Source organism: Pelodiscus sinensis, chromosome 6 (assembly GCF_049634645.1).
Source record: "Pelodiscus sinensis isolate JC-2024 chromosome 6, ASM4963464v1, whole genome shotgun sequence".
NCBI classification, from domain to species: domain Eukaryota; kingdom Metazoa; phylum Chordata; order Testudines; family Trionychidae; genus Pelodiscus; species Pelodiscus sinensis.
The window spans coordinates 108,934,728-108,962,209 of NC_134716.1; the positions used below are offsets into that span (position 1 = coordinate 108,934,728).

At 41.7% G+C, this 27,482-nt stretch overlaps 1 protein-coding gene across 6 annotated transcripts in view; it reads left to right on the forward strand.

The window, feature by feature from the left end:
* The window catches only part of PDZD2 (PDZ domain containing 2), a 309,904-nt gene extending 286,845 nt beyond the window's left edge, over positions 1–23,059 (forward strand). For all 6 annotated transcript variants that reach the window (XM_075932594.1, XM_075932596.1, XM_075932597.1 and 3 more), the window contains 6 exons: positions 167–3,620; positions 4,734–4,851; positions 9,574–9,675; positions 12,575–12,842; positions 16,155–16,289; positions 19,218–23,059. In XM_075932594.1, coding sequence (XP_075788709.1) covers positions 167–3,620; positions 4,734–4,851; positions 9,574–9,675; positions 12,575–12,842; positions 16,155–16,289; positions 19,218–19,384 — 4,244 coding nt within the window. In that variant the 3' untranslated portion in view covers positions 19,385–23,059. The remainder of the gene's footprint in view (positions 1–166; positions 3,621–4,733; positions 4,852–9,573; positions 9,676–12,574; positions 12,843–16,154; positions 16,290–19,217) is intronic.
* Positions 23,060–27,482: the final 4,423 nt, after the last annotated feature.

Consider the following 27,482-nt stretch of genomic DNA (forward strand, 5'->3'; position numbering starts at 1 on the left):
TAAATTACAGGAAAAAAGAAGGGCAGCGCTATAGGGAAACATCTGTCCTGAATGTGTGTCTACTTTTGCAGCAAGAACACAGTATTGTGTGTGTAATATTCTATTAACATAACTAATGAGAGCTAAATGTTTGGTTTGATTTCCTTTCTTTTTAACCTCGATACAGCTATGGACAAACTTACAAACCTCCGTCTGTCTTCAGGAACTGATGGTTCAGATCAGGCTGACCCTTGCAGCATCCTTGTTGGGGAAGAGGAAACCAGTTCTGGAAAATGTGAAGAGAAAACTTTGCAAAATGAAAATCCAAACAACGTCAAAAAGATAACAATGCTGCCACCTGATGCCGAGAGTGAAGAGGTGCAGGCAGGTCCCTCAGCGGTCAGCTGTGCCAAGGATGACACTGTGAGCCCAATCACTGATATTGATGACTTCGTAAGCAAATTGAATTCTTCAGAGGATAGAACTTCTCCGTCTCTACCGTCAGTGGCAAGCCCCAGAGATGAGTGCCCTGTTGAGTGCAGTTGTGAAACAGAAGAAGGTTGTTCTACTAATTCTGAGCCAGATAGAGCACAGAAGGAGCTACATGAAAAAACTGTGAATTGTGTAGCTAATGCACAGGGGATTTGGGATTTAACGGTACTGGATTCCATGAATACAGGCAAACTTTTTACTGTGAATAAAAGCTGCTTAAATAACTATTCTAGAAATTTTAGTAGTCTAAGTGTAGATGATTTGCCTTCAGCAGACACCATGGAAGATACAAGAAATGAACCATTTCCAAAATCTATGTATGGTGCTGCAGAGGATTCCCATTCAGACTCGGAATCTGTCACCGAAGCCCCAGACGCTGCTGGCGAGGTTTTGCTCTTACCATCAGCTGATAGTAAATCCTCTGAAACATGCCATGTTACAGAGTCAGATGAGGAGCAAATTGAAATTTGCTGCATGAATAATGAGCCACAACATTCCATTCGGGAGCATCTGCAGCTCATGTCTCCTGGAAGTGTATTCCATCATTCCTCACCATCCTCTCATGTGGCAGAAGTTGTACAAACAGAGAGCTGTGGTTCATTGGATACAAACAATGACAAAGCTCCACTTATACTGGAAGATCAATGTAATTCAATTCCACATATCCCACAACATTTAAATGTTGTTCCTGCTGTTCCTGTGCATGCTTTTCCCTCAGTTTCAATTCCAGATGAAGATGCCCTAAAACCTCCATTGGGTATTCATCCAGTTAACTCCTTCCACAACCACAGTGCCTTAAGTACAGAAGACAGAATGGACGTGGAGAGCAGTGACAAATTTGTGAAGCCATGCGAATCTTCCAAAGACAATTTGGATTTGCAGAGCAAAACTGAGAGTTTCTGCACTGCTGGAAACATGAATGGCTTGGAAAATAATTTGCTGGACAAAGAACATGATAAAGAACAAGGATCTACATTTGAAAGTGAACTAGTGGCTTCTGAGGGAAAGGTTAGTAATCATTCTGCTTTGACAAAGAAAGAAACAAACAGTTTGGCTAATTTGAATAAAGCAGATAGCAATCGCATGGACTCTTTATCACAAAGATCAACGCACACGTCCAGGTCATCCACTCCTACTAAATCAAAAGATCTAAGTAAGACTAGTACTAGCCATGACTTGTCAGGGAAAAATGAAAAAGTGAATGGTGTGCCATTGGGAAGGAGTTCTAATGCAAAAATCCAAAGCTGCAGCAGAAACTCCAGCAAAGGAGTAACAGTACTGCAGAGCCCAACCTCACAGAAAAAATCACATAGTGAAATTAAAGCCATGGCCCAAAGGACTATTGTGGAAACTATTTTAAATAGCCAGAGAGCCAAAACAGGACCAAAGCTAAAGGGCCTCACTATTAAAAGTAAAACAAAGGCAAATTCAGAAGCTCCAAGCTTTAGTCCTGCAAAAGCTGGTGGGACTGATCAGAGAAGAACGTCAGTTTCTCCACAGCTGTCACCCAAGCTTCCAGGAAAGAAAGTCTCTGTGTCCCGTCACCTGCCCACAAACATGGACCCTGGCAAGGGCATTCCACCAGTCTGCAAGACTCTGAAATCTGAGCAAGAAACGAAACCCTCTCTCGCTGTACCTGAAGACGTGTCACCACACAGCAGCCCAGAGGAGAGCAGTGAAAAGCAATCCAGGGGCAATGGTGAAATAAGCATTGCTAGGGAAGTGGCGCATCAGAGAGCAGGTGAAAAACAAAAAGAGAGACAGGCTTCAGAGCAGCACCATGTGTATAATGAAAAGGGAGTTGAGATGAGTACTAGTGATTCCAAAGCTAAGGAAGTCTGTAACAGTGGTGCCTCCTCATTCTGTTCTCCCCCAGTTCAGCAGGAGCAGCCAGAAGGCCAGGAAATCCAACGCACATTCATTGAGGTGAGATTATCCTCCTTCTTTTCCTCCCCAGCACCATCCTCGCAGCGGCTGCTGTTGGAAAAGTCAGAAGCTGCCAATACAACAGAGGAGATGGAGGATGGCCAGTGTTTCACTCAGGTAAAGGATGGGGATGGAAATCTGCACAATGCAGCCAAAACTGTGACAAGGACTTACTCAATGCCAGTCCAGTTGTCGAGTCATTTGAGAGAGGACAGTAATGTAATAGATGTTTCAGCACACCCAGTGCAAAGTGTTCAGAGCAATATTACAGGGATGCTAAAAATTGTCCATCTCAGGGTGCTGAATGGCCAGGGCACCCAGAATGGAAAAGAACAAATAAGCACTTCCCAAAGTGTCCAGAAACCAACTCTGGAGCAGCTCTCTTTAGCTAACACAAATAGCTGCCCTGCCCCAGATAAACTAAAAGCTTTCAAGAGAAATTACTATTACTATGAATTGAACTGGCCACAGGAATCTACCTCATCTTTCTCTGTGAAACAGAGGATCAAATCTTTTGAGAATCTGGCAAATTTCGATAGACCAGTTGTTAAAGCTATAGACATACATTCAGCCTCTATGAGTTCTAAACCACATGTCGGCCGACGATCTTCTAGTGGGATAGCCTCCATAAGCACTACCAGCACACATGATGCAGTGCAGACATTGAGACGAAGTTTGAGTTCATGCAGCGACAATCAAAGTCCAACATACGCTCAGAAATCACAAACAAATGTAATCTTAACTCACGTGCAGCAGAATTCAGTAGACAGCAGCAAAGACGACATTCATTTAAAGAAAAGCCAGGGTGAACACACTTCAGGAGAGCCCCGTGTCTCATCACCCACTGCACCGCACCTCCGAAGAAGCAGGGGTTGTAGCAGGCAGTCACTGTCCCGCATGAAGCTCCGAGAGCTCAGAGCATTGAGCATGCCGGATCTTGACAAGCTGTGCAATGAGGACTTCTCGGTGGAACCCAAGGCCACCCATTTCAAAACCGAACTGGAAATTACACCCCGGAAATCACTTGGCCTGCCTGTTGAAAACATTTTAAATCCGAATGCATCTTCTGCCCCCTCTAACTTTGCAAAACTGAATCATCTATGTTCTAAAAGGAGCAGTCCTTGTAATAGTGGCTCTGGGACTCCTGGGTCAGCATCTGATGAAGATATAACACATGACTGTTCCCCAGATAGGAAGCCATCAGAAAAAAGCTGGTCTATCAGGTTAGTTTAATGCTCTGTGGTTTTTAATTTAAAAAGCATTTCCTAAACTATTGTTCTTGTCATTCCTGCAGTCTTTTCTTGGGCAAAACTTCCAGTTATGTAGAACCTAATTGCAAATCCATTGAGGTTCATTGCATTTGAGCACAATGGCTTTAGATCGAGTCCTCGCTCTATCAGCTGGACACAGGGTTTCTCATGCTTTATTTTAGAAAAGTATTGTGGATTATGGCCATTTGGTGATAAACATGACTGTATTTCAGTCCTGATTGAAATGCCCTGCATAAAACAGGCTGGATGTGCAGAGGGCTTTTTAGATGTTCCTGAGTACCCTCCACATCTAATTAGATCAAGGCTCTGAAATGAAGCCATTGGGATTTTAGGGTGTTGAGTAGTTTAGAAGAGACATTTCATGTTTCCTTCCTTTCCCATCTCTCTAGCTCTTTCACTCTTTTCCTCTCCTTTAACATTATTATTATTATTATTATTATTTATGAAGAGAGAACTGCTGTCCTGGCTCACCTTAGTTGGAAGCCTGTCATTGTAGTCCACGTTTCCCAACATGGCAATTGCTGAGCTCACTGACACTCAATTTTTAAAAGAATTGGCTTTATCCTAGGTTGTTGTTAAAATCTTTAAGAAAGATATAGGGCTTGGTTTCCAAGCCTATTTAAAATTGGTGTCCCTTTTTGCACTGACAGTAAACGGCATTTTGACACTTAACTGCATGATTTGTGTGTGCAATCAGACATAGTACATAGGTGTGAGAGCTAGGGGACCTGTGGGAGCAGCAACACCTTCTGCCTTCAAGGAGATACCATTATATAGCAGGCTCACAGTTTAGTTCAGTGGCTCACAGCACCCTCATTATACAAATTGTTCCAGCCCTCCTAGCAATCAGATATGTAAATTGCCTAAAATGAAGGTGCTATAATCGTGGGCACATCTGAAAATCCTTCTTTCACCTTATTTAAAGAAATAAAAGTAACAGAAGTGGAGAAATAAAGCCCAGGAAATTGATGCTAATGTGAAATATACTGTATTATTGAGACCTATCCTTTCATTCTTACAGAAATACAATGCTGCATTTTACATTTATGTATATATTATTTTTAGCTTGGATCAGCTATTAGTCTCAACCTTGGACCAGCAGAAATTGCAATCTGTTTTATCATCAGTAAAGGCAAAATGTGATATCATTACAGTGCTCCAAGAAGTCAAAGAACAAGCAGAGGTAAGAAACAAAAGATCCAAACTTAAAACCGCTAGCTACATTTTAGTTGTTGATGTAAATAAATTCTTTTTTACTACAAGTTAAGATCCATACATCCAGTAGCCTCATTCTTTGATAACCTATCACCATTGATGGCACCACTGGTTACCCCTAATTTTGTGCTTAAGAATGTCTGCCAGAAATTCATGCTGTACATGTGAAGGGCGCTTTTCAAATGACCATGATGAAGAGTATTACCGGCATGCTTCTCTAATGTGAAAGTGATTTGTGATCCGCAGTGAAAAGGGCTACTCTGCAAATCGGTCGATGGAGCATGCCTCCGTGTCAGACACTACCAGAGCTTAGAACACCTTTGAGCTTACAAATAGCTCGAGGTTGACTGTTAATCAACCATTCGGCTCAAACCAAGTTCTCAGCCAAATACAAAATACTGCTCTACACTGTTTCCAGAAGTTCCTATTTTTTTTTTTTTTTTTTTTTTTTTTTACCATTAAAGGCTATGAAAACAGAATAATCTTGTTTGAAAGGAGCACTGGCAGTATGGAAGCAACACGAAACACAGTTGCTCAGGACACCCAAAGTTCCTAAAGGCTCCTGGCTCCTCTGTGTTCTCTGTCTGGTCCACAGAGGCCAGTCACTGTTGAGGCCTCCAAAGTGGAATTGTTGCCAGTTTAATGTGCATGTTCACTTATGTGTGTGGGCTCACATGGCAAAGACCACACTAGAGGAGTTGAGTATGACATGTGCTCCATATCACCTGCTGGTGAGGTAGATTTGGAAAGTTTCTGAAGTTTATTTGTGAAGGTTCCAGTTTCAAATATGACATGGGATAAGGGGAACCAGAATGACTTGGTTTTATCTCTTTCCCATGACAGCCTAGTTAAAACTTGTGAGTCGCCAGAGTGAGGTGGACTCAGGTGGGTTTGGCAGCTTTTCAAGAAATACTGGATTTTACTCGTGACCAAAAATAATTAAATGTACTTTCAAGTATTTTAAATGGAATGTTAGAGAGATTATTTATTCATGCCAGTTTTTGAAATCTGAGAACTCAAATATTTATAAAACTGAATGCTTTTTGGAAGGCACTCTAAGTAGTTTCTCAAATTCACCCTTTCGGACAATATGGCACGTATGCTGGAAAACTTTATTCTGGTCACATACTGGATTTAAGCCTGCAATCAGGTAGTTCTTCAGAATTATATAAACTCTTAAATATGATGTAAGTGTTTCTGGACAGAGATTGTGTCTTCCTTTCTGTCTGTGCAGGGCTGAATTTACTGCTAGCGTTCAATCACAGTGAGGCCAATTAACCTTTGGAACAGTTTACCAAGAGTTGTGGTGGATTCTCCAGCACTGGTCATTTTGAAATTAAATTAGGAAAATATTTTAAGAGAAATATTTTAGTTCAAAAGGAATTGTTATGGGGAAGTTCTCTGGCTTGTGGCATGCTGGAGTTCAGACTGGCTGATAACAGGGCTTCATTGGAAGCTTTGAATCGGTAAGTATTAGGAAAATAAAAGAAAAAGAAAACATGGAAACGTAACTATTGTGCATGGTTTATTATTCTTATTCTTAAGTGATAGAACTGAGACCAGAGACCTGAGCTCCTTCCATGTGCCACTGGTTTCCTCTGTGACTTTGGGCAAGGCAGTTAGAACCCAATCTGTTGAGAGGGAGACTTTGGGATGTTGAGGATGAGCAGCACCTCACAAGATCAGGAACCCAAATGCTTCGTGCCCAGTTTCCTCATTGGTAATATAGGGCTTTTAATAATTATGGCCTCATAGGGGAGGTTGTGAGCTGATTAATGGATGCCTGTAAAGCACAACTGGCTCATCAGCTGTAAGATATTACAGTATGCTATGCCCTTTTGGAGGGTATCTATGCAAAGCAAAGAGATGACAAACCACCCTCCCTTAACCCATCGAGCTTGCTTTTGCTGAGGCGAGAGTTTGGCAGCTGGGCCAAAAGGAAATGCTTGTGTTTTGGAAAAGGAGATAATGTTTCGATGGCGTATATGCCTGGACTGGGATGCTTGGTCCTAGGAGAAGCTGAGAAGTGAGTGTGCAGGTGACATCAGAACAGCAGGTGGGCGAAACGATAGCTGCATCCAGGCAGGGCTATATGACAGAACATGACACAGAAGTAAGGGCTGATGTGCAGCCACATATATACCATGTGCACAGGATAGCTGGATAATGTTACCATGCAATCCCATCCACTTAGCACACTGTGCTGAGGGCCATTCTGGATTTTAGTGTTTGTCATTTATAATTATTGTACTTGTCCATTTTCTCATTCAGCTTAACAGCCTGCTGCTCTGATGTAAACCGGCTGGTCACAGCGGGATGCCCTTCACACAAGGGTAATCCTCCAAAGACCATTGAATTGGCACCAAACACCCAGAGTATGGCCAAAAATCAGGCCCGTTCTGTTTACAGTGCAATTCTTAACAGTGTTTGTATCCCCTGTGCCTTTCAGATCAGAGCTATAATTTGAAAGACAACCCTCTGTGTTAAACACATTTTCAGTCCAGTGAGCTAAATATGTCAGTTAATGGTAAATAGATTAAACTGTGTCCGGGCTCATTTCAAATGAGATGCCATTAATTTAAGCATTGGCAGTTCTTGGAAATGCTTAAAGCTGGACGTGAGCCAAGGTGAGATGCTGCTTTACAGTGTCAATGCCTGATGATTTGCAGCAGGCCTAGTTAATATCTTGTTACTGCCATCAGGCTGTTGTTTATTGTCTTATTTATTCTTGAAGATGACTATACAGGCTATTCATAACAGAACCTCTTTCACCCTATTAACCGATGAAAGCAAGACACCCAACTTGAAAGACTTAACAGTGTCCTCCAGCATAGCAAACTGTGTTCTGGCAGTGGCTTCACTATTTCAGTTCACAAGCCACATTCAGCCCTGGTGTAAGCAGCTGTCACTCTGGTATACAATCCGCCTCTTTATACTGAGACTGAATTCAGCCTAACCTCTCAGCTCTTTGCTGGATGTGAAATGGAACGGTCCTTGTGGTACATGACATTCTAGTGGTGTCAAGCCTGGCTTCTTGCACATCCCATATCGTAATACAGAACATAGATTGTTTTTATTTGAAAGTGTGCTCAAAGATGATTAAGGGTGTTCAAGGGCTGATTATCCTTGATTGTGTCGATCAGATTCAATCAAGAGAACAAAGGTTCAAACGGTTCCCAAGCACGCAATCACAACCTACACTTTAAGTCAAGTGAAAGAGAAAACAAGCTGATCTCCTTCACTCAGTTTCAAACTCCCCCTATTCTCTAGCTCCCCTTGATGGATGCACTGGAAGGAAAATACAGTGCATCACAGTCCTCCTTAGCATATTGCACAAAACCATAGTAGACTGGATGGCTCTGGGTTTGGCAGTAGGATGCTTTTATTTAATGGTCACTGGCTTGAATTCTGCCTTGGTCAGGAATGGCTGGCAGTTGTTACCAGTCGGTGGCTGGATTTATGTGCAACCAGTTGGTCTCGTGCACAGTATTGGTTGGCAGCGCTAAAGTGTGCCTGGACTTCAATCCCGGGATATGATTGCCACTCAAGGCAACATACCTGAGCCAGTTTAATCTAGCGCACTTAGATCCTGAAGCAGTGAAGACACGCCAGCATGAATGTCATCATGGACTGTACAAAACATGTACTTACTCATGGCGATAAGCCTTGCTGCAGCTCATGCTGCTGTGGCTTTGTTATTCCATGGCCTGAGTTAGAGAGATTCCCTCCCAGGGATTGCAGTGTGGACATACTCTTCATAGAAGAGAGTCCAAGGGCTGAACAGATGCAGAATTTGAACTATTGCTGCAGATGATGCATTTAGGGTGGAATGAGGCTGCCGGGACATTGTCTTAGATTCAGAGTCTAAGACCAGGAGAGTCCTGCTGCAATCAACTAGTCTGACCTTCAAGGTTGCAGTCAGCCAGCTGCAGTGGTCAGGAAGAGATTCCTTACCCTTGTGTTTGGGGGGAGAGAGGACATAATCTGCGTCCTCTAATGTATCAGGGGTGGTCACAGCTGCAAGGGGACATTTAAGGGATGGGCCAAAGCTTTGGGATAGCACTAAGGCTTTTTAATCATTTCCCTTTCATTGCAGGAGCCTTGGGCACAGGCATACTAGAGTCACTTCTATTCTTTGCCTGTGATAACACAGTCAAGTCTCCCATAGGTTATAAAACTTGGGTCTAATGTTGGGGTTTGTGTGAGTGTGGGGTGGTACTGGTGGCCTGTGCTATACAAGATGTCAGACTGATCTGGTGACTCCTTCAACATTATGGCTGTGAGCTTCCAGATCCAGAGGACTTCCCTGAATTAATTCCTGTTTTAACTAGAGAACATCTTAGAACATCCAATCTTTGTTTACTGCTAAATATGTGTGCCTTATTTCTAGTCTGAATTTGTCTGGCTTCAACTTCCAGTCTTCAGCTCTGGTTACATCTCCGTTTGCTTGATGGAAGGATCCCCTGTTACTGCCTTGTGAGAGAGCCTGCACTGCTGCTGCTCACGCTCTACCTTTTGTGTAAATAAACACTGGACTTCAATCTGACTCCTTTCATAAGAACATTCACTTTTTTAAAACTGCAAATTCAAGTTGGAGTAGTGTGTGTGTGCTGGGAATCTTTACCTCCTTGTGGATTTTTGTCTTGATCTTTGGCTTTTTGTCCCCCTCCCCCTGCTGTTCTTTTATTAGAGCAAAGAAGATGCTTATTTTGTAGTCTTGAATAAAGAAGAAGGTGCTGGCCTGGGATTTAGTGTCGCTGGAGGGATAGATCTGGAGCAGAAATCTATCATAGTAAGTGATGACTGCAAATCTTTTTCAGCAAAATTGACTGCAAGTCAAGCTAGAAATTAGATCAAGTGTTCATCTAGCTCGTCTCCCTGCAAGGCAGTGTGAGTCATAAACCAGTGACTTTGAGAGGCTGCTGAATGTATCATGAAATGAGATAAGGAAGTGTTGAGGAGAAAAATAAGTTAATGCAATATTTTTATCCCTGAAGATAGGTGTCAATTACATTTTCAAACTAGATTTAAAAGTGCTTCTTAGATTAATATGTATTAATCTACTGGTTTGACTGAATCAGAGTCCCAAGAGATATAAATAAAATCCCACATACAGTAAGTGTAACCTTTTGTAGGTAGTTTCCAGTCTTGGAACTTTTGTGATAAAATTTTTCAGTTATGGAATGTTTTTGTAAACCTCAGCATGGCTCTTTCAGACTGAGGCAAATCTTCTGGATTTTGCTTCACAAGGTTCTTTTGGTGACAAGTGAAAACTAATTATAATTAACCAAAGTGTTGGAGCATAAGCTTTCGTGGGCAAAGACCCATTTCATCAGATGCATGTTGTGCATCTGACGAAGTGGGTCTTTGCCCACGAAAGCTTATGCTCCAACACTTTGGTTAGTCTATAAGGTGCCACAGGACTCCTCGCCGCTTTTGCAGATTCTGACTAACATATCTACCTCTCTGATACTAATTATAATTATTATTTATAAGGAACTTTTAAACCAAGGACATTGTAACAGCCATTAAATGATATTGGGGAGTAAAAACCTGATTCCAAACAACTGGAATGTTATCAAAAAGTAGAACCAGTAAGAGAAAGGAGGAAAAAAAGAACCAGAGTGACATGTAGCAAGCCCCCGGAAGTAGAGAAGCTTTTAGATTCCACATTGGGAAGATGAAGCCATTAGCTGCTGAGAGGAAGAGGAGGGCATGCCTCAGCCATTGGGCCACAGTGACAGTCATAGAACATTGCCTCATATGAGACCAGGTTCCTTTCTTATTGAATTCAGTATTAAAACTCCCATTGATTTGAGTGGGAGCAGGAGCAGGCTCTGCAAGGGTGATAGAGCACATGTTGGAATGAAGTGAAAAATAACTAGAGAAAAATGCACCCAATAATCCATTTTTAAGCCCAAAAAACATCTCTGCTGGGTAGGGTATTATTAAAGGGGTTTAATTTTAATCCAAATGGACATCAATATGATAATATCTCCAGCTGCACCCCTACCAGTAGAGCTTTACATATGCATGATAGCACCTGCATTTTCCCCCAAGCTTTCTGCTTGGGCTTTTGGTCAGCATTGCCTCCTTATGTATCTCCCCTTTGAGAGCAATGTCCTTCCTTCAAGACACTGAGCCTAAACACAGCTGCAGTTAATTAGCTCCTTGCAGGGGAATGCTCTTTCCACTGCCTCTGAAACCTGCCTGGAAATATTAGCCTCTGAAACCTGCAGTTCTTTAGCAGGGCCTCCTCCTGGGGATTGCCTTGGGGTAAGATGCAGGAAGGCATTGGAATTTTCTCTGGGGGTTATCCAAAAGACTTGCACACTGTCATCAGTGCCAGAGAATCTGAAATATCCTGAGATAAGCATTTAGAATTCTACTCTCAAATTCACAGCACGAAAGGTCCCATTGCTCTGGACCTTCATGAAAAGAAGTATATAACAGTGCTAATAGCTGTGTGGTATCTTGTAAGTAAGTCTTTCAAAATCCAGCCTTGCTCCTTTCAGGCCATTTTCTTCTATCGTTTACACCAGTGCAAATCACTCTATTGGAGCTCAAGGAGTTACTCTGGGTTTTCCTTACTCTTCGCTGCCCTCTAGAATATTTCAGATTTACAAGATAAAAAATAGTTGCCCAACCAAAAAGGCCATTGAATATGTGATGGTGAATGCAGTACTGGAATAGCCAAAACATCAAAAACAGGCACTTGAAGCTGCACCTGTGACCACGTAAGAGCCGATGTAAAATGCAGTCACATCTGCCACTACTACTCAGTGTCCATCTACCAAGTGCTTAGCTACTTCTTTGTGCCCAATCCTGCAGACATGTTAACCTGGCATAGTGCTTGGGACTCGTCTTAGAAACAAAGGACTGAAAGAGGCTTCCTGGGTCATTGAGTCCAGTCCTTTCCTTTAGAAAGGAGCCCTGTTATACAGTGCCATTCATAAATTTATCACGCTCTATCTTAAAATTAGTTGGGTTGCTTTGCCCCCATATTTCTATTGGAAGGCTCCTTTGATGGTTAGAAACCTCCTTTAGTTTTCAGCCTAAATTTATTCAGGTCCTGTTTATATCCATTTATTCTTGTCCCATCATTGTCCTTGAGCTTTAATAACTCTTCTCGTCCCAGTGTTTATCCCCTGATTTAGTTATGGAATGTAGTCAGATTTAAGCACTTGTAATCCCCTCTTTTAAAATAGGCCTGCTGTTCCCCCGATCATCCTACTTGTCTTCCCTCATTTGAATCCCTCTCTTGAACGTGGGTGACCAGAAGTGTATGCAATATTTCAGATGAGGTCTCACCAGTCCCTTTAAAAGTGGCACTAGTATTTTCCTGTCTTTCCTGATAGATCCTCACTGAGGTCTTGTCTACACTGCAGATATTTCAGTAGATATAGGTTATACAATTTATATATATATTACACATATATAACTTAAGTGGGCATAGTCTGCATCAGCTATATCATGCTACATTGGCAAGAGACACTTTCATGTTGACATTGCCAATTTAGCCTACAGTAAAGACAAGCCCTGAGAGTAAACATTATGCCAAATGATCTTTGAAATGTCGCGGTCTTAAATTATAAGCTCTCTGGGGCTGAACCGTCACCTTTATCTGTTGTGTATAGCATTATGCATATTCATGACCCTTTCAGAGTACTCCATAAACTTTTCTCTTTTAGGTCCACAGAGTGTTTTCAAAGGGTGTGGCATCTGAAGAAGGGACTATCCATCGGGGCGATTTCATTCTGTCAATTAATGGCATGTCTCTCGCGGGCTCTGTTCATGGTGATGTTCTGAACGCTCTGCATCAGGCAAGACTGCACAAACAAGCAGTCGTTGTCATTGAGAAAGAAAAAGGCAGAGAAAAGATTTCATCTGGACTTGAAATATCTGCTACTGTCAGAAAACACTTTGTGCCTGGAAAGAATGCTACCATGGAAATAACAGGTATGACCTTAGTCCAAATATAGTTGAAAGGAATTCACTGCCAAGTAGACCTAGAGAAAATGTTCATATGCTTCAGATTATAAGTATCTGTGTCTTATGTGATCAGAGAAAGCAAATAAAATTAATTTTAACTTTTACTCTTTGGAACTCTAATGCAATATTTAGAAGCCATGATAAATAAGCAGACACTTAGATGGACATTTAGGGCCTGATTCAGCTCTCATTGTTATTTATGGCCATTTTCCCACTGACTTCTGTGGAGATTGCATCAGTAGAAACAGGACTCCTGTTTCTAACTACAATGATTATTTCATAACCTTATGGGAAAAGACTAAACTATTCTTAATTTATGTATACTCGTCTAATCCAGGATGAAGGTAGAGATGATGTGTTTGAAGGCGATAAAAAAACAATAGTGAGAGCAAAAAAACTGAATTTAGAACTACAGTTTATTATTCAAAATAAGTGGAATTAATCTATGAAATGGCAGAACTTAAATTTTAAGATGTATTTATTAAAATATACAAGAAAAAAATTTTGATATTACAGTGAACAGAGAGCTCTAACCAAATCCCAATCCTTTCTAAAGAAGAGACTGGGGAAAAGTTAGTTTTAAAATTCATAATCCCAGACTGACATAAGCAGCATTTCTGCTCCAAAAAATGCTCCTGCCACTTGAGCTGAAAGGCTGCAACCACTAGAGAGCAGCATGATCTCACTTCGAGTCCATCCTTGTGGTGTGCAGCTGTACAAACACACACAGAGCCCTATATTTACTTTCATCCCTTTGCATTAAGCAAAGCTCTCTCCCAGATGCCTGACGTACAGTTGTTTACATTCAACAATTGGTACTAAATCCTGGTAATTCCATGGCTGTATAAATGTGACAGTCACTGGGGCAGGAAAGGGGCAGGGGCTAGAACACAAATCATAGAAATGTTGGGCTGGAAGGAACCTTGAGAGATCATCAAGTCCACCCCACTGAACTTAGGCACGGTCAGGTAAAAACATCCCTGACAGGTGTTTGTGCAACCTGTTCTTAAAAACCATTAGTGATAGAAATTCCACAACCACTGTGGATTGGCAATTCCAAAGATTAATTACCCATAGATTTCAAAAGCTTTTCCTAATTTCTGACCTTTTAAGATTAAGTCTATTACTCTTTTCTCAATACTAATCATGCCAATTTTTCACCTTTCCTCATAGGTCAGATCTTCTGCTCCTTTTATCACTTGTTTTGCTCTCTTTTGAACTCTCTCCTGTGTGATCACATCTTTCCTAAAGAATGGTATCCAGAATTGGACAGAGTATTCCAGCTGAGATTTCCCATTGCCAAGCAGAATAGGATAGTTACCTCCCACGTATCATATACGACATTCCCCAGAATAATATTAGCTTTTTTCCACAAATATCACATTGATGACCTGTATTCTGTTTGTGATCCACTGTAAACCTCTGATCCTTTTCAGTACTACCACTGCCTACCCTGTTGCTCCCCATTCTATAGTTGTTCAGTTGATTGTTATCTTTCTAAATATAGTACTTTGTACTTTATTGAAATCAGAGTAGTTCTCCAATTTGTCAGGGTCATCTTGAGTTTTCATCCTGCCCTCAAAAATGCATGCAATCCCTTCCAGCTTGGTATCATCTGAAAATTTTAAAATCACACTTTTCATTCCATTATCTAAGTTATTTATGACAATATTGTGGAGCCCCACTAAATACTTCTGACCAATTTGACAGTGAACCACTGATAACTACTATTTGAGTATGGCGTTTTGACCAATTAGGCACCACTCTATAGTAATGTTATGTCAATCACATTTCCTTAGTTCACTTTTGAGAATGTCATGAGGGACTGTGACAAAAGCCTTATTAAAATCGAGATATCTATACCTTTGTTCCAAATTCATGGGGCCATTTTTAAATGAGCTAAGGCATCATTTCTATTAGGTATAGCAACATTATGGTTTTTAAAGTCCAGTTGCTAGAGGACAGCATATGCACACTCGTAGAGATCTGACATACTCATTGATCAGAGAGCAAGAGCACTAACTCACACAAGTTAGTATATTACAAAACCTTCCCTTTTAAATTAATGTTTAGACAGCATTGCTCTTTAGAAATCCGCCATCCTAGATTTAAGCAAGTGGTATCAAATTGAAGACTGTAAAGTTTAGCTGCCTGTTGTTCTTTTTTTTTTTAACTTTTAAAATTAATTTTTACTAAATCCCATTGGGCAAATGTTCATCAGATCTCCTTAATGTTAACCTGTAAGCCAACTTGCTTAGCCCCAGGGCGCAGGCCTATGCTCAGGCCAGCACTAACCCTGTTCCCTGTTTGTGTAAGCCTAGTCTCTGGGCTGGGCAAAGCACATAAAACAGTCACCCATGAATCCCTTTAAGCCCAGGCCTTTACTACAGGGTGGGGGGCAGGCAAACAAATTCAGTCTACAGTGGCAGGGTGAGCCCAGGCACCAGCGCAGGGCAGACAGACAAAACACAGTTTATAGTGCCAAGGTGAGCCCAAGTCCTAGTGCAAGGCAGGGCAGATAATCCAAACACAGTTTGTAGTGCAAAGTGGGGAGACTGACACCCAGAGCCCTCCCTGCTCCACTGTCTCCCAGCCCAGAGCACTGGCAGTGCAACATTCTGATTTAGTAAAGTATATTGAAGTCAGCCTGACTTTCATCAACTTTCGCTGGGCCACCTCTGGACTCCCCCTTGGGTATACCTAGCTCCACGTCCAGTCCTCGGAGTTGTCAGGGTCTGAACCCTCAGGTTCATCTAGCAGGGTTTCCTCCTCAGATTGAGGGCCTGGTAGTCCAAGCCAGTCCTCGGCATCTGTGAGGTCTTCAGTGGCCTCCAGCTCGGGAGCATAGGGTAGGCCTCTGCTTCTTCCAATGGCTGGGGCCTGACTGAGCTCCTGGCCTGAGTTTTTATACAGCTAGTCCCGCCCCTGACTTCCAGGCAGGTAAAGGGGCAGGGCCCGGAGAGGGATTCTTTCCCTTCTTGGTCTGTGAGTGACCACCCCTGCTCACTACCCACGCACAAAAATGTCTGGGCACATCCTTGTTGAACATGAATACATTTCTCCACACATGATGAACAGTGAGTGGCACATTGCAAAAAATGACCTGCGGATGTCAATGAGGCTTGTACAACTGCATAATGTACATGTGATCTTTAACAAAAACTGACTGAAAATGTGCTGCAGTTTTAGTAGAAATTAAATTGTGGATTATATTGTCACCATGGCAAAAACTTGAGAATTGTATGTCAATAACGACATATTGTGTGCATTCTGTTACAGGTCCCAATGTGGACTTCAATGATGTCATTGCTGTTGAACTATGGAAAACCTCTGCTGGTTTGGGATTCAGTCTTGATGGTGGAAAAGCTTCAATATCTGGAGACCGACCTTTGCTTGTAAAAAGAATATTTAAAGGTATTTGGAAAATACATTTACATGTCTATAATCCCATTTTCTTCTACAGGCAATCCCCGGGTTACATGGATCCGACTTACATCGGATCCCTATTTACAAACGGGGTGAGGCAACCCCGCACTAGCTGCACCCTCCCCCCCAGCAGACCGCCGAGACGCGCCGCGGTCCCACCGCCCGCATCCTCCGCGGCGAGAAAAGCTGCTCCGCGTCTCCCTGGTCTGCTGGGCCCCCCCCCGCCCCCAGCAGACCAGGGAGACACAGAGCGGCTTTTCTCAGCAGACACCTCATCTTGAGAATAAAGGACTGAGGGAAGTGAGATGTGGGAGAATAAAACTGAGCTCTGGAGAAATGTTTGGCTAGAGTTTCCCCTACAATATGTACCAGTTCCGACTTACATACAAATTCAACTTACGAACAAACCTACAGTCCCTATCTTGTACGTAACCCGGGGACTTTCCTGTACTATACACGTTCAGAATTTGTTTAATTGGATAATTATGGAGATAAGCTATTTTCTAATGCATTCTATACCTCTTAATAACTAAACACCCTATCTTAAAAACACTGATCATGGCATTAAATGTTCATAGTTTTCATGGGGAAATACTGAGTAAGTGTACTGTGATTATGTACTGGGTTTGCCATAAATACTGAGCTGCAGCCAGCCATATCATTTCATCTAGCATTACAGCAGTACTCTATAAAAAGCTAGTATTTTTATCAGTTGTCTCCCATTCCTGGAAAAGTAAAGCTGATACCTACAGTCAAGAAGAGCACAGTGAAACCGTGATTTTATGTTTTTTTTACAAATATTTCTTATTTTGCTCTGGCTTTTTACCTTTTTCTCTTTTTTGTTGTTGAGCAACCCTCTGAAGTTCTTTGTCTATAATACGATAATTTTCTGGTTCAAGTTCTCTTAGTACAGCGGTCAGCCTTCACCAAAGAGGACAATACACAGTGCATGTGCATGGGAAAACTGCCATTCTTGGATGCTATGCCTGTCAACCCAATGGTTAAACTTAAATCTGCTGTATGCAGAATGGAAATCAGTGCCAACTACTGCCCTGTACCCTTTCATAGACCTAGCTCTGATGGAATGATCATGGGAAAAGCTGAGCGCTTCCTATAAAATGCTATGTCTCTTTAGCTCCCATTGACTTCAGTGGTACCCACAGATGCTCAGCATTTCAGGCTCAGGCCACATGTTCCTATTTCTTTGTAAGGGAAAAGAATCAAAATGAAATCTATAAGGCCTTGCACCAAATCTATTTCATTTTTAAATATTTAATTTTGTGGCAGAGGGTCACTTTTAATTTTGTATGATGCCACTGTTGTGTGATTATTTGGAACACTCCCATTTATGTTGTTAATTACAACTCCTACTGATGTTTCTTGATAGATGATAGTACAGCTATATAATTGAGATAGAGAAAATACACTTCCATCACTAACATTTTGAACTGGGCAGGAAGTTTGCCTCTGTCTATATCCTAAAACTTGTTGTTCATGCGGATATCCTTGGTTTGCCTTAGGGATGTTAAATATAGTTTAATCAACTAATCGACTAGTCAATGGATTTTCCATCAATTAGTCGATAAGCAGGGGAGCTGCCGCAGGGTTGGCTCCTGGGCACTGGCAGCTAACCCCGCTGCGGCTCTGCCTTGTAAATGTATAAGGCTGAAGCACAGCAGGGGGGACACAGCGCGAGCCGGGACAGCTGACAACTGGGTCCCACATGCTGAGCTTCTGATGTTTAAATGTATTAAGAGCTTGCTAGCTCTTAATACATTTAAAGGACTAAAGCACAGGGGGGAAGGGACCCGGTGCTAGGCGGAAGGAATCACTTGATTCCCAGCTCCTGCTAGGTCCATCCCTGCTGTGCACCAGCCCTTTAAATGTATTAAGAGCCCATGGGCTCATAATACATCTAAAGGGCTAAAGCACAGCAGGGGGGACCCAGCGCAAGCCGGGAATCAGCTGGTGCAGCTCATGCTGGGTCCCCACCCTCTGCCCTTCTGATTTTTAAATGTATTAAGAGCCAGCAGACTCTTTAAATATATTAACAGCCTGCCGGCTCTTAATCCATTTAAAAAGCAGAAGCGCAATGGTGGGGACCCAGCACAAGCCAGGCCCAGCTGATTCCCAGCTTGCGGTGGGTTCCCCCTCCTGCACTTTACCAGAGTCACAGCATCTGGGATTGGGCGCGAGTTGGGAATCAGCTGATTCCTGGCTCACACCCAGTCCCTGCTACTCCCCTGCCCCCTGAGGAGATGATGCTTGGGGGAACTGACTTTTAAGCCAGCTCCCCCAGCACCGTCTCTTGCTCCGCCCCCCCCCCTGCTACCTCTGTTAGAGGCATCAGGGGCAGGGGGCGGAGAGGAGAAGCGACTAGACGAGGAAGTAGTCGACTATCCAATAAGCTTTTGCTTATCGTATAGTCGACTAGTCGCTTACATCCCTATTTTGCCCCTTCACTGTTACTAGCAGTCTCAGAGTCTGTTGTTATCCTCCAGAGAATGAAATGTTAAATTTCCATTTGAGATTCACTCTGAGCAAAAAATGGCCTGTTAAATTTTCTGTGAAATGACTATTTTTGCCCATGTGAATGTGCATGTTTACTTAATTCAACAAGTTTTCTTACAACATATTAGTGTCAAAACACAGCAGCTTTGATGCTCCCATATTGCTTAGTTATTCTCAGTAGAGCTGTTCCAATACACAACATCTCTGACAACCATAATTTAACATTCTCTTAGGAAAGTTAACACTTTATTCTAACATAGTGTACAAATATTAATGAAGTGTTAGTGCTCAGTCTCAGGATTAATAGTACAATAGGTATTGTTAGAAGAATTGTTTATTTCCTGTTTGCTACAGTGAAAAGCAATCCCTTTATTTTTATATTGACTATAACTTATTTATTCATAGGTGGTGCAGCAGAACAAGCTGGAAAAATAGAAGCTGGAGATGAAATTGTAGCAATTAATGGAAAATCATTACTTGGTCTCATGCACTATGATGCCTGGAACATCATTAAATCTGTCCCAGAGGGACCAGTTCAATTGCTAATCAGAAAACATAGAACTTTAGTATGACAGAAGCACTTTTTCCAACTACAGTTGTCCTAGGCAACATGTTCATTAGAAGTAGACTTTTCAGAACGGACTACCAGCTGTCCTTACATTTTGGAAGGTGTGTAATAGTGACATAATGCTCTGTCATGGCATGCTAAAAGCATCAATGGACCACTGTGATATGCACGCAAGGAACATATCTGTTTCATGCAGTGTTTTTGTAAAAAACTTTGCTTTCCAAGGATATAAGAAGCCAAACAGCAAAAGAACTGTTGTGTTAGGTGGTATTTTATTGGAACTTCAAAACCTTTTAGCAGATTCTGTTTGGAATGTTTTACCTGTTCCCAATATTTTTAGTGTTTGGAAATCAGGAGAATAACTCATTAGTTGCTGTCCTGTTAATGAGGATGGGTTTTTTGACTGTATACTATATCACTTAGCTATAATTTGATTTCAACACACTGACTTGGGGTCTAGTCTGTATTTGTTATAAAAGGAGAGTGTCTGGAACAATCTCAATTTATTCTTCTAAGAACAATTTTGGTAAAAAGGCATGACAAAAAAGAAATATAATTTTGCACAATTTTGTAAATCTAGACCACAAACGCTTTATCATGAAGCTCAGAATCATCTTGAAAATAATGAACTGGACATACAATATGGTTAAATCTGTTCTCTATGACATATTATTAAATCTGAACATCATTCCTTATTAATGCATTAGAACTCGGTGTGCAGACCTTCGGTTAAGGGAAGAAAATCTGTAGTAAATATTGGTTGACTGTCTGCAGAGGATTAGATGGTAGAAGTTTGGGTACAACATGTGTGTATCATAGCAAGCTGAACTTTCAAAGGTGGGCTCCTAAATTTTGACACACAAATAAAAGTGGGATGACTTCCAAAGGTGCTATGCACTCCCATTGTCTTTAGTGAGGGCTTAGCACTTCTGAAGACCCACTCAGCCATACTTGTGGGAGTGGTTATGAATCATTACTTTTCTTCTCCGATATTTATATTCATGTAAATGTGTGCCAGCATGCATATTATAAATGGACTGGCTGAGGAGGATTTTGAATTATGGAACTGACTTTATCTGCATAGATGATAACTCATTAGATGAATAACCATATTGTAGAAACAATTGAATGTCACCTGCACTTTTCCTGGATTTTTCACCAATATTCAAAGCATGTATCTGTAACAGGTTGTTTTCTTGTGTATTCTGTGTAGTATGCTATTTGAGAGGAAGAAAGTATATGGCATGAGAGGTTAGAACAATTTATTTGCTTAAGTTTCAGACATCAAGTTGTTTGGTCCAGTATCCTCAAATTGCCATAGGCCCAAAACCAGAAAAATAACCCGGACCAATAGAGGTGTTCCAAATACAAACCTAGAGCCAGCCCAGCACCCTCCAAATATCCCCAGTATTTATAATAAGTATGTGGGGTTGAAAAGGTCTGGAATGGGACCTGAATATTGTAGCTTGAACCAGTCTCTAGTGTATACCATATTCAAATCTATTTGTTCTAATGATTTTTATAGTCAACACTCTTTACTGAATGAAGCATTTTCTTTTGGTTATGTTTCTGACTAGAATACAACAAGTGCAATGTGAAAATTCAGAGTTCCTTGTGGCATCCAGAGATTGGGTGTACAGAAAAGTTACACATCTTCTCTATCTAGATCTAGTATATTTGATTTTTTTTTCAAGTTACATGAAAATTAGTGTGTCTATCTAGGGAGAGATGCCAACAATTCTGTGTAGTTAAAAAAAGAAGGTGGGGCCAAGGCTTTCAAGTGCTCCACCCGCAGAATTTCCAATGAAGTTATTAGAAGTTCTGCATGTAGAGAGACTACAGAATTGGATCTGCTGCATCCCTGAACCTGAAATGAGCTCTGCTTTTGATGCAACCTTGTTATCTTTAGTGGGGTTTCATGTGGGTTCAGGTTCCATGTTGGAAGGAAAAGATTAGCTTGAATTTATGCTGAAAGTCGTTAGTGATGACAAACTGTGCAGCCTTCTTCAGGAATGATCAAAATCTGAAGAATTTCATAGATAAACAGTATGTATAGTAGATCCATAAATATGCATGTAGAATTTAATGCAGTATTGTGAATACATACATATAAATATGCACGCAACAGCATTGGCACTTCGCTATTTAAAATAACTACCATTGTGTTCTGAAAAATGGCATTTCTTTCCAGTCCAGCAATAGAACTGTACTAAATTTTGAACCAAGAAATATACAGATCCCTCACTTGTGTGAACTCAGAGAATAAGCTTTTCATCTTGTGCATTAAACTTACTAAATTTGAGGTGTGTTTTGAAAATCATATTTAAGGAAAAATAATTTTCAGACATTTATCTGCAGATACTATTCACTGCTTGAGAGTGATGTAGAAGGCTTTCATTCTTCCATTATCAAATGCACTTTTATTTTACACACACTTAGAAATGTATATTGGGCAAATGCCAACATAAAAAAATAGGTGGGTTTTTGTACGTGTGATAAAATATGAAATGTAATTTAAAGGAATTATGGGTTTAATATTTAAATGCTATGGTTTATTAATAGGTTCCAGACATTATGATACAGTTCTGCTAATGACATTTTGATATATAATTACGTTTTAACCCTGACATATTAAGCCATGTGATCATTCTTCTTGCCAAAGCTATGTTTTGTAATAGGAAACAAAAGATCTCTGATTCGAAAAGGGTTAAAATGATCAGCCATTTTGTTGCACTAACATTACTCATCAATTTAAAACATTACTCATCAGTTCCCATGTTCTGGGAATCTGCTTTCAAACAGGAAAGAGCAGAGAAAACAGCCATTTGTGTGTTATCAGTCAGGATGTATATGGGCCATTAATTTGTCCTTGGCCCCCAGATAGATTTGCAATTCTTCACCATAGACCTGGAGAAGAGGGAAATGGCTTTCACAGCAGGGCAGACTTTCTTCTGGACAAGCTGGCCTGCCACAGAGTTAGCATTCATTGCCTTCCAGGCCTGGAGCAGCTCAGAAGGATGTGCATATTGGATATTGGGGTGGATTGGGCTTTAGAATGATACTGGACATACAGTGCCCTTCAGTCACAGTCCTTAAGCAGGAAAACCTCTCATTGGCTCCTCTGGGAATTGTTAAGGACTAAAGCCTGTATTCAGGAGGAGGCTGTATGGTTGGTTACATTTCTCACAATCCTAACAAAAGCCTTTTGCGGATAATAAAGTATTAAGAATTTTTGTGTGACATTTCCAATCAGCCCTCATTCAGAATTAGTCCTAATGACATTGTACCTTTTTTATTTCAAAAGCTAGATCCATCATCCACAGCCAGGTGTTGGAATGGTTAGCTGCTTGTGTGTTTAGGGTGTGTAAAGTATTCATGATGAAAATATTGATGAGGATTAGAGTAGATTACGTGAAGCATTGGAATCCCAAACTAGTTAGGTTTTGTTTTCTGTTAAGCTGATACACTTCTTGTATTATATTGTATATTGACACTTATTTATATAAATAATACTTCTTTTATTGAACCCCCTTTAAAATGCCTTGAATATTATAAAAGAAATGAGTGCAATAATATGAAATAGACTGTACATTTTCAAAAGTTGCTTTCTTTGTTATGTAAATGTGCATCTCCAAAAATGTTTTTTAGTGATTTTGAAAAATAAATATTACACTTAGTACATCACTTCCTATTCATTTCTATAGCAAAATAAGTGAGTTAATGGTCTTGCCAGTTCGCTATTTTAACAAACAACCTGTCATTCATGGAGGGAATATTCTTCTGGATGACACAGCCAAACATTTTGAAGCCTAAGAAATGTCAAGCTATATATCTAATTAAGCTAAAAAAAATCCTTAGAACTATCATTCATTGGGAACTGGATTTGCTTTAGCTGCTGTTTAAATGTTTCATTCGGTAGAGCTCTTTTGAGACTTGATCTAAAATATAATGAGTATTTTTCAGGCATGTTTATAGGGAAGATTCAAATAGGTGAAACCCACAATTTTTATGAATAATTGAGGGCTCTGTGTAGTCTAACAACAATGAAACATTACACATTTCCTACCCAGCACTCCTGCTTTAAAAATATATCAGTGGACTCCATGACAGAGGGTATGTATTATGATGTATCATGCTTCCTATGCAGAAAAACTTAAAAATGATGAGTTACAATTGTATGTTACAGATCATTACACAAATAAAAAGTCTTGTTCCACGTTGGTGAATAAAGTGAATAGGAGTCTTTCCATTGACTTCAATAGACTTGTTATCAAGACCCATGACAAGCTCAAATACACATTTTAATTATACCAAACTTGCTCATCTGTCACTGGTTTCTTCTCTTCCCTTTGAAATGGTCTGAATGCAGCTGCTGAGACAGCCTGTTCCTGGGCACATATTTTGTACTTCTGCACCTCACTAATTCGACTGTTAGTAAACTTCTTAACACACGTAATTGTTCACCAGTTTTGCTTATTTCTCTTCCTATTTTTGGCCTTGTGACTGCCTACTTAACTAGATACATCACACAACTGTTCTCTTTGCAGCATTGGCTCTCTGCACCAGTGGAATTGCAGCTTTTGGTTCAGTAGCTAAACAAGGCCGAAGCTGCACTGAGTTGTTCACTGAAAACAAGGATTCAGCCACTTTGTTAAAGGTGGCGCTTGCAGCCTCTACTCTCCACCCCCACAAATTACAACCATGTTTTGTGGGGCCAAGAATGACTTTCCTGGGAACTTTTAGAGTAAACCAATTAATGACAGGGGATGCCATTAAAGAAGGATCCTGAGGCAATCTGTCCGCACCCTCATTTCTACCTCCCTGCTAAACTGCAGCTGCTGGGGGCAGGGGGAAATTAGTAGACCAGTCCCCTCCCAGAGTGGGCAAGGAGGTGCCATGCCAGTCTATAGTGGGGCAGAGTGGCTGCCCACTGACCCCGAGGGGGAGGCGCCCCTCCCTGAGCTTTGGTGGACAACCCCTGGCCCTGATGATCCACTTGATGTGAAGCCAGGAGGCGGGGCCAGGGATATAAAAGACCTGGCTGGGCGGCCAGTGCCGGAAGGAGCCAGAAGCCTCCCCTGTGGACGCAGAGGAAGAGCTGGACCCAGGAGAGGTGGAGGACTGGCCTGGGCTGCCGGGGCCCCTCCTGGACAGCAACCTGGAGGGACTGCTGGTCTGCCCAGGGGTTCCAGAACTACAAAGCCCAGAAGACCTGCGCCAAGCTCAGGTACAACCTGAGGGGGAGAAGGGAAGAAGCCCAGGGGTGGCCGACCACATTGTGGCTGCGTTGGAACCTGGGCAGTGCGTTTTCGAGTGGATCCCAGCCGACCCAGCAGCAAAGGATTCCGTTGCTACTAGGCCCTGGGCTGGGATGCAGTGCAGTAGATGGGCCCACTTCCCCCCTGCCACCTCACCCTTGGGTGGCCATCTCCCCCCTTGGCTGTTACCCACAGCAGCCTGCACCTGCTGGACCTCGGCCCAAGCAAGGAGACCCAGCGGGGTGCACATCCCAAGACTACTGGCCTGTTTGTTTTGAGGATATGCCCTGAGCAAGGGCTTGAAGTTATGAACACTTTTGCTGGCTCCCCCACCCTGAACGGAGGTGTGGGCCCCTGAACCCTGTGTGTGCTGCCCCACCCTGAACCGAGGCTTCGGCTACTGGACTGTTCATTGACCTGCCACCAGCCCTGAAGAGCTGAACGCCACAACTAAATTTCCCAAGAGACTAAGCAGGGACAGTGGGGCGGAGTGGCCACCCACTGACCCCAACGGGTAGGTTCCCCTCCCCAAGCCCTACAGGCTTACACAGTTGTAACCAGAGGAGCAGCAGCAGCAGGTCATAGAATACTAGGACTGGAAGGGACCTCGAGAGGTCATGGAGTCTAGTCCCCTGCCCTCATGGCAGGACCAAATACGGTCTAGACCATCCCTGATAGACATTTATCTAACCTACTCTTAAATATCTCCAGAGACTGAGATTCTACAACCTCCCTGGGCAATTTATTCCAGTGTTTGATCACCCTGACAGGAACTTTTTCCTAATGTCCAACCTAAACCTCCCTTGCTGCAGTTTAAGCCCACTGCTTCTTGTCCTATCCTCAGAGGCCAAGATGAACAAGTTTTCTCCCTCCTCCTTATGACACCCTTTTAGATACCTGAAAATTGCTATCATGTCCCCTCTCAATCTTCTCTTTTCTAAACTAAACAAACCCAATTCATTCAACCTTCCTTCATAGGTCATGTTCTCTAGACCTTTAACCATTCTTGTTACTCTTCTCTGGACCCTCTCCAATATCTCCACATCTTTCTTGAAATGCGGTGCCCAGAACTGGACACAATACTCCAACTGAGGCCTAACTAGCGCAGAATAGAGCGGAAGAATGACTTCTTGTGTTTTGCTCACAACACACCTGTTAATGCATCCCAGAATCATGTTTGCTTTTTTTGCAACAACATCACACTGCTGACTCTCATTCAGCTTGTGGTCCACTATAACCCCTAGATCCCTTTCTGCTGTACTCCTTTCTAGACAGTCGCTTCCCATTCTGTATGTGTAAAACTGATTGTTCCTTCCTAAGTGGAGCACTTTGCATTTGTCTTTATTAAACTTCATCCTGTTTACCTCAGACCAAGATGATCTGGACAAATTGGAGAAATGAATAATGACCCTATCCTCCAGATTAGTCTCAACTCCTCTTAGCTTGGTATCATCTGCAAACTTAATAAGCGTACTTTCTATGCCAATATCTAAATCGTTGATGAAGATATTGAACAGAGCCGGTCCCAAAACAGACCCCTGCAGAACCCCACTAGTTATACCTTTCCAGCGGGATTGTGAACCGTTAATAATTACTCTGAGTACGGTTATCCAGCCAGTTATGCACCCACCTTATAGTAGCCCCATCTAAATTGTATTTGCCTAGTTTATTGATAAGAATATCATGCGAGACCGTATCATCCACCACTTCTCCCTTATCCACAAGACTCTTTATCCTATTAAAGAAAGCTATCAGACTGGTTTGACATGATTTGTTCTCTACAAATCCATGCTGGCTGTTCCCTATCATTTTGCCACCTTCCAAGTGTTTACAGATGATTTCCTTAATTACTTGCTCTGTTATCTTCCCTGGCACAGTACTTTAACTAACTGGTCTGTAGTTTCCTGGGTTGCTTTTATTTCCCTTTTTATAAATGAGCACTATATTTGCCCTTTTCCAGTCTTCTGGAATCTCTCCTGTCTCCCATGATTTTCCAAAGATGATAGCTAGAGGCTCAGATACCTCCTCTATCAGCTCTTTGAGTATTCTAGGATGCATTTCATCAGGTCCTGGTGACTTGCAGGCATCTAACTTTTCTAGCTGATTTTTAACTTGTTCTTTTTTTATTTTATTTTCTAAACCTTCTCCCTTCCCACTAGCATTCACTATGTTAGGCTTTCCTACAGACTTCTCAGTGAAGACTGAAACAAGTCATTAAGCATCTTTGCCATTTCCAAGTTTCCTGTTACTGTTTCTCCCTCCTCACTGAGCAGTGGGTCTTCCTCTTGCTTCTAATGTATTTGTAAAAAGTCTTCTTGTTTCCCTTTATTCCCGTAGCTAGCTTGAGCTCATTTTGTGCCTTTGCCTTTCTAATCTTACCCCTGCATTCCTGTGTTGTTTGCCTATATTCATCCTTTGTAATTTGTTCTACTTTCCATTTTTTATAGAACTCCTTTTTTTATTTTTAGATCATGCAAGATCTCGTGGTTAAGCCAAGGCGGTCTTTTGCCATATTTTCTATCTTTCCGACACAGCGGAATAGCTTGCTTTTGGGCCCGTAATAATGTCCCTTTGAAAAACTGCAAACTCTCCATAGCTGTTTTTCCCCTCAGTCTTGATTCCCATGGGACCTTATCTATCAGCTCTCTGAGCTTACCAAAATCCGCCTTCCTGAAATCCATTGTCTCCGTTTTGCTGTTCTCCCCTCTACCCTTCCTTAAAATTGTGAACTCTATGATTTCATGATCACTTTCACCCAAGCTGCCTTCCACTTTCAAATTCTCAACCAGTTCCTCCCTATTTGTTAGAATCAAATCTAGAACAGCTTCCCCCTTGGTAGGTTTT